Below are 7,894 nucleotides of genomic sequence, written 5' to 3' on the forward strand. Positions count from 1 at the left end.
GGAGGTATAATATTTTGGCCCAGGCCCATTCCTTAGGCCTCCGAGGCAATCTACCATCCTTCCTTAAGAACTTTTTAACTGACAGACATTTCCGTGTTCGAGTCAATAATGTTCTTTCCCCGGACTTCGTCCAAGCTGAAGGTGTCCCTCAGGGATGTGTTCTAAGCACAACACTTTTTCTCCTTGCTATAAATGATTTGGCCTCTGTTCTTCCACCCAATATTTGGTCATCACTCTATGTTGATGACTTCGCTATTGCTTGTGCAGGCGCTGACTGTCACCTTATTGCAGTTTCTCTCCAGCATGCGGTCGACCGTGTTTCCACTTGGGCCACCACACATGGGTTTAAATTTTCAAGTACCAAAACTCACCAAATTACTTTCACTAGACGCTCTGTTATCTCCGATCATCCTTTGTATCTCTATGGCTCCCGTATCCCCGAACGTGATACAGTCAGGTTTCTAGGCCTTCTCTTTGACCGTCGGTTAACCTGGAAACCTCACATTACCTCTCTGAAGGCAACTTGTCACAGCCGGCTAAACCTTCTTAAAACCCTTGCTCATCTTTCCTGGGGAGCTGATCGTCGAACTCTGCTTCGCCTACATTCAGCCCTCGTTTTATCGAAACTCGATTATGGCGACCAGATTTATTCCGCGGCCTCTCCTGCTACTCTCTCTAGCCTTAACTCTATCCATCACCAAGGCTTACGTTTGTGCCTTGGTGCTTTTCGCTCTTCCCCTGTTGAGAGCCTCTATACAGAAGCAAATGTTCCATCCTTGTCTGATCGCCGTGATGCCCATTGCCTTCGTTACTATGTACGCTCTCACGATCTACACAATCCTTCCATTTATAGAATGGTCACCGATATTAGTAGACATTCTTTATTCGTTCGCCGCCCCTGTTTGCTCCGTCCCTTTTCTCTTCGCCTACTTTCACTCTTGTCTTCCCTTCAGTTACCACCTTTATATGTTCATGTAGCATCTCACTTTTCCCTACCCCCCTGGGAAGTTCCAGCTGTTCGGGTCTGTTCTTTCTCACTCCCTTGCTCGAAAGCTCAACTGCCTACGGTGGCTTCCCGCTCTCTTTTTCTTGATCACTTCCACTCTCATTCTCATGCCACCGCTGTGTACACAGATGGCTCTAAGTCTTCAGACGGCGTCGGATTCGCAGCAGTGTTTCCGGACAGCGTCGTACGAGGGCATTTACTATCTTCAGCTAGCATTTTTACTGCTGAACTGTATGCCATTCTTGCAGCACTTATTCGTATCGCATCTATGCCTGTGTCATCATTTGTAGTAGTCTCAGACTCCCTTAGTGCTCTACAGGCTATACGAAAATTTGATACATCTCATCCCCTAGTTCTCCGTATCCAACTTTGGCTACGCCGTATCTCTACCAAACATAAAGATATTGTTTTTTGTTGGGTCCCTGGTCATGTCGACGTACAGGGCAATGAACAGGCAGACACTGCTGCGCGGTCAGCAGTATATGACCTACCAATTTCCTATCGAGGTGTTCCATTTCTGGACTATTTTGCTGCAATAGCTACCCACCTTCGCACCCGTTGGCAACAACGTTGGTCAACTCTGCTCGGTAACAAACTTCATTCTATTAAACCGAGCATAGGTTACTGGCCGTCTTCTTGTCATCAGTGCCGAGGTTGGGAGACCACTCTCTCCCGCCTTCGCATTGGCCACACTCGTCTTACTCATGGGTATCTCATGGAGAGGCACCCTGTTCCTCTCTGTGAGCAGTGTCAAGTTCCAGTATCGATTAGCCACATTCTGTTAGACTGCCCTCTCTATCAACGAGCACGCAGAATTTACCTCCAACGTCGTCTTCGTTCTCCTACTCTCTCTTTACCTTCCCTTCTTGCTGATGGACCCTCCTTTAATCCTGACTCTCTCATTGACTTCTTGACAACGACTGATTTACTCCACAAACTCTGATGATACTTTTCGCACTCCCCTCAGCCCTTTCTGGTTCAGTCTCTTGCTGCCCTTTACCCTTTCACCATCCACTGCCCCGCTGTTATCCGTAACCTGTTGCTCATCCATCTCCCTTTTGCCACCTGATGCCCTCGCTTCCTTCCTGCCCTGCAGCGCTGTATAGTCCTTGTGGCTTAGCGCTTCTTTTTGATTATAATAATAATAATAGTCGGATTTAACGTTATACGATGCCATCATTGGTCGAGGGTCCACTGTATATCGCATGTACGCGTGGAATCATCTTCCCTAGCTTGTAAACAATGGCACATTACCTTGTATATGGCTCAGGCCACACGGACACGCACGTTTGGGACGAATGTCTTTAACTGAGTTTTTCATCATTGGCCGAGCCAATATTTTTATACAAAAACACATCGGTATCCGATTTTATCGCTATCCAATGGCATCGTTACCTGAGGGTTCACTCTATTACGAAATGTATCATATGAACGCGGGGGATCTTCCTCACTAGCTGATAAACAGTGGCACACTGGCTGGGAATGGAGTGTTGGGCCGCTCAGGGCCATGCATATGTGTCTGGGACGAATGACTATTTGCAAGTCAGACGACGATTCGCGAGTCAATGTTTTGATGAAAGAAACATTAAGATTTTTGTAAATTATGACTTCCGATGCTTACAAAAAACGAGGGTCCACTGTACCTTTTTTTTTCCTTGTTTTTATTTTAATTTATATAATTTTTATGTTCTGATAATTACAATTTATAATAGTTCTTGTGATTTCAAAGCCAATCTTTGTTATGACACTAATATTATGCACTGAAATAGTACTCAGATAGCCACAATCACAGAGACAAGTGAACATTTTCACCTGCCTTGGTCATTTACTATTGTCCAGTAATATATGCAAAGTATTTATAGGTCTCAGCAATGTTTTAGACATGCTGGAGTATATATGAAACTCCTTGAGGCATGATGGTAAGATGAGTATCAATAAACTGCTGACACTGCAGCAGTGGAGTGACACTGATGATCGTGCATTACTGCAGGGAACCCTGACTTTATTTGTTTTCACTGTTACACACAAACATGTCTGTCTTGCTCTGCTTATCTGTCTTTCTGTCTGCCTGTGTGTGTGTGTGCGTCTTTCTCCCTCTGCTTGTCTCTGTGTGTCAGGGAGTGGCTCAAAAACCAGTTGGTTTATGAGCCACTCCCTGAATCCTGAGCAAGTGAAAATGCATATTACTTTTATTTATTTATTTATTTATTTAAAAATTTGAGCACACATACAGAGGTACAACAAATACAGGTAAGAGCAGTATGCCAAAGCCACTTATACTATGCATAGCATTACGGGCTGGCTTAAAATTAACTTAAGATTAACTAAGCAATGATGAAATCAGTGATAAAACATTAATGTAAACAGGTTACTATAAAGCACAAGTGAGTATTACAAAGACAGGTCATATGGTTGTATGCATTGTTGTACATTCAGTAGAATGGAGTATTCTGTTAGGTAGTGTATTTAAAAAATAATAAAGTTAGATTGGGTTTTAGGTTTAACATTTATGTGATATAATTGTGAGAAACATTTAAGATATACAATTTATAAGGTTCAGTTATTCAGTATTTATTTGGTTTTGGGTGAGTAAGTGATCTTTGAGAAGAGACTTGAATTTATAAACAGGTAGTGTTTCTTTTATATTTACAGGTAATGAATTCCAGATTTTAGGGCCTTTTATGTGCATTGAGTTTTTACATAGTGTGAGATGGACACGAGGAACATCAAAGAGTGATCTGTGCCTTGTGTTATGGTCATGTGTTCTGTTGAGGTTGGCAAGGAGATGTTTGAGGGGAGGGTTAATATCAGAGTTAAGTGTTCTATGTATGTAATAGGTGCAGTAGTAAGTATGGATGTTTTGTATGGTGAGGAGGTTTAGTGTATTGAATATTGGTGGAGTGTGCTGCCTATAGTGAGAATTTGTTATCATTCTAACTGCAGCCTTTTGTTGGGTAATTAGTGGTCTGAGATGGTTACTTGTTGTTGAGCCCCATGCACAAATTCCATAGGTGAGATAGGGGTAAATAAGAGAGTGATATAGGGCCAGGAGGGCTGACTGTGGAGCATAGTACCGTATCTTCGATAGTATGCCTACAGTCTTGGAAATTTTCTTAGAAATTTGTTGTATATGTGTATGAAATTTGAGTCTATTATCAAGGTGGATTCCTAAGAATTTTCCCTCTGTTAGCTTTGTGATAGGTGATCCGTTTATCATTATGTTAAGAGGGACATCTGTAGCTCTGTTACCAAACTGAATGAAGTAGGTTTTGTCATTGTTTAGTGTAAGTTTGTTAGTTCTCATCCAGGTAGATATTTTCTGTAATTCGGTATTTACAGTATTGGCTAGCTTATTATGCATTACATCTACAAGCACTGTATAGCACTTTGCCTGGAATTTTTGGATTATCCTAGGTAATTTACACTATGTGTAATAACTGTACATACTTGTATGTACCTGTGAGAGACAGAGATATAGATGGACAGACAGAGATAGAGACAGATAAAGCCAGACAGCCAAAGTCAGTCATCCAGCTAGCCAGCCACCCAGCCAACCAGCCTGCTGAATATGTATGACATTCTGCCAGGATGACACTACCAGTGGTATCAGAAATGAAAGGATGTTGCACATGGGTTATTAACAAGGTTTTTGATATTTCCTCGACCACTGGTGGCCACATCCATCTCAAAGCCACTAAACTCTGGGTCATCATCACTTTCCTCTTAAAAGGGGAGTGTTAATACGACATGACATCAGTGAATCCTTAGTGTTTGTCATGCTATTTGCTCTAGCTGGCACTCAATTGAACTGGTGCTCCCACAAGGTACTAAGTGGTCCCAAATTTTTTTAATACTGCACACACCAAGTGTTAAGACCCATTCTATACTGACCACGCATCTCAGGCCAATCGTGCCAATTTTGAAGGAATGAAAAATAAAACGTTGATCTACATTCAGAGCACTATGCACGTGAATGTAGATCTACGTTTGTACAGTTTAAGGGTTAAATCTCTGAAACCAACCTTTGCTGGCCTTAAATTCACTAACAGCAGCACTCATTCCAGGCATTTTCTTTAAGAGATCCGCATGTAACTGCCTTGCCTTTTCACAAATGATCGACACCACAACACTATCTCCCGCTAATTGTTTATTGTTGATCCTCACCAACAATAGCTTCTCCACATCTTCGATTATTGGTGCTCTTTGTTTCGTTAGCATATTCTACTTTCTTTGCCAGGATGGAAGCGATTGTTGATTTGGATTTCCCAAACGTCCTGGCAAGCTCCAGGACATGTACACCACTCTCGTACTTTGCTACAATTTCTTTCTTGAATTCTATCGTGTTTCTCACTTTCTTTACCAAAGGGCTGTCACTAGGAGCTTTCTTTGGGCCCATGGTGGCTTATTTCACAGTTGCACTCAATAAACAACCACAAAAAACAATGGATTATAACAAAATGTTTGGATGAATGTGCAGAGCTTTGCTCACTCATCCAGAAATACAGCCAGACTGACTCATGAACACGGCATGGCAGGCAGGTGGACAATTCCAATATGGCCAATTTCCAAGTTGCCGGCCGAAATCCAGGATAGAATTTCGGCCAAAAAAGCGGCCAAAATCTGAATTGGCCGATATCCAGAATGGCCAATGTCCGAGGGTCCACTATAATTAAAACTGAATATCGTTCAGTTATGCTGTGTGTGGCCATTGATCTGGCACATTATGAAACATAATTATTGTCTTTTGAATTGCAGGTGCATATAGTTTTACAGATTTTTTATTAAATACATTAAACATACAGTATGCCTCTAATGTACTCTATATGCATAAGTGAGTTTCACTAAAAATCAAGCATTTTTATGTATGTATACATGTATATACATTTATATTTTGTGTGTATGTTTATTATTGTTTAGAATGTGCTCTTAGAGTCTATATATTGTACTTGCAGTACTGGGAAAAAACTGTAAAGCAGTCAACACAATGATCTTAAATCCTCATGTGCATCTGCTTGGAGATGATGCTGCCTGCATCGCATATGTCCGACTCACCCAGTATATGGATAAGTAAGGATTTTTAAAGTTCTTTCTGAAAGAAATATGCTGCTTTTAAGATTATATAAAAGAAAAATATAATTTGAATTCCTTTTCTGTTTTATGGCCAAAATACATTAATAAACATGCAGTTCTTAATTTTACATTGTTATTTATCATTTAAATGTACTGAATTTTTCAGACAGGGTCTTGCCCACACACAACAGAGTGAGGAGACGAGAGTTTGGCAACGCCGTGATCATAAGTGGCAATGTATGCACTTTCATCGCTCTGGGTCACCTTCCGCCCCTTTTGCGTTGGGCACTAAGTAAATCCTGAGGATAATAAAGGGTACTGGATACCCTAGAGAGGAATGGAGTAAATGTATGGTTGTTAGATCAGCCTCTGTGGAATGTGTGGGTTGGAAACATGAAAAATTTCCCTCACCACTGTTCAGGCCTCAACATAGCCAATCATTTTTAAAGGACCAAAGTGCTTAGAGACCTGAAGTGGCTTTGTATTGGTGGGAAGAACTGTGTCAAGATGAACCAAAAAGTGTGTTCTAACCCCATATGTTCTGCAGATTGTCTACCTTATTCCTAGAATTCTAGGTGCAGGTTAGCATTTGATATGCCAGATTCATGTTGGATTTCTTGATGGTTGCCTATATTTTGAGGATTGAATGTTCCCATTGCTACCAAGTATATTAATAGATGTGTGGCAAAATTTTAGATTTATAACAAACTCTCTTTGTTGGACAATTCTTCAGTGATATGTGCACAATTTATGGCTCCTGAAGTTCTCAGATGCTAGATAGAAATTAATATGTTATTGAAAATACTGTAGGAATGCATTTCTTCTAAGCATCTTACATTCGCCTAATATACAGAATCGTTTTACATAAGCCACATCCATTTCTAATAGTTAGTTCTATTAACTATAAAGAGAATAAAGAATTAACTGTGGATAATATTCTTACTGAAAAGTATTGCCATTACTAAGCATCAGACTGAGTGGATCAGTCTTGAAGCTTGATCATCTTCTCATCCTGTGTTGTTAACAACTGCTTCAGTCATCTAGTGCTGCAGTATATGTTGGCTAAATCATCAAAATCCGTATGTTTGAAATTAATGGACATAATTTAAAATACATTCATATATGTACAGTATATGATTATATTTGTGTGTGTGTGTGTGTATGTGAGTATTTTGAGTGTATGTACATACAGTGTGTATATGTATGTATGTATGTATATATATATATATATATATATATATATATATATATATATATATATATATATATATATACATGTATATATATATATATATATATATATATATATATATATATATATATATATATATATATATATATACATGTATATATATATATATTCTACACATACACATCCAGTATGTATTTGATGTTTGTATGTATATAAATGAGGGTGCATGTGTGTGTATATGTATATCCTGCCAAATGCATTTTTTAATATGTGAGCTGCATAAAAAAAATTGCATAAGAGTTTGTAGATAATGGTTCAGTGTTATACAGTATGCTATATTAAATTAAGTATGGAACTGTTGTCTTTAAAATTTTCTTATGGGGATTTTGGTTGTTTATCCAACATTATTTATGACAGGAGAACTCTTTTTTAAGTATCTTCCTTCAGATTTAGGCACCATGGTGTAAGTTATGAATTTTTCTTTACTTTTAAGTACATATCTAAAAATATTGCCTAATGCATTTCATATATATGCTTTTCATTGTGGGGTATATTACAAGTTTAAAGCATATAATATCTTAAAATTGATTGCATTAAAGTAAAAGTGGATTGTCAGAGGTATACCC

The 7,894-nt window shown here is 39.2% G+C and overlaps 1 protein-coding gene across 4 annotated transcripts in view; it reads left to right on the top strand.

The window, feature by feature from the left end:
• Nucleotides 1-7,280, top strand: part of LOC128688068 (calcium/calmodulin-dependent protein kinase type II alpha chain-like) — a 247,364-nt gene extending 240,084 nt beyond the window's left edge. For 2 of the 4 annotated variants that reach the window (XM_053775789.2, XM_070083808.1), the window contains 2 exons: nt 5,959-6,073; nt 6,243-7,280. In XM_053775789.2, the coding sequence (XP_053631764.2) occupies nt 5,959-6,073; nt 6,243-6,372 (245 nt within the window). In that variant the 3' untranslated portion in view covers nt 6,373-7,280. The remainder of the gene's footprint in view (nt 1-5,958; nt 6,074-6,242) is intronic. The other 2 variants (XM_070083810.1, XM_070083809.1) reach the window with 2 other exon arrangements.
• The last annotated feature ends 614 nt before the right edge of the window (nt 7,281-7,894 follow it).

Source organism: Cherax quadricarinatus, chromosome 10 (genome assembly GCF_038502225.1).
Source record: "Cherax quadricarinatus isolate ZL_2023a chromosome 10, ASM3850222v1, whole genome shotgun sequence".
Classification (NCBI taxonomy): domain Eukaryota; kingdom Metazoa; phylum Arthropoda; class Malacostraca; order Decapoda; family Parastacidae; genus Cherax; species Cherax quadricarinatus.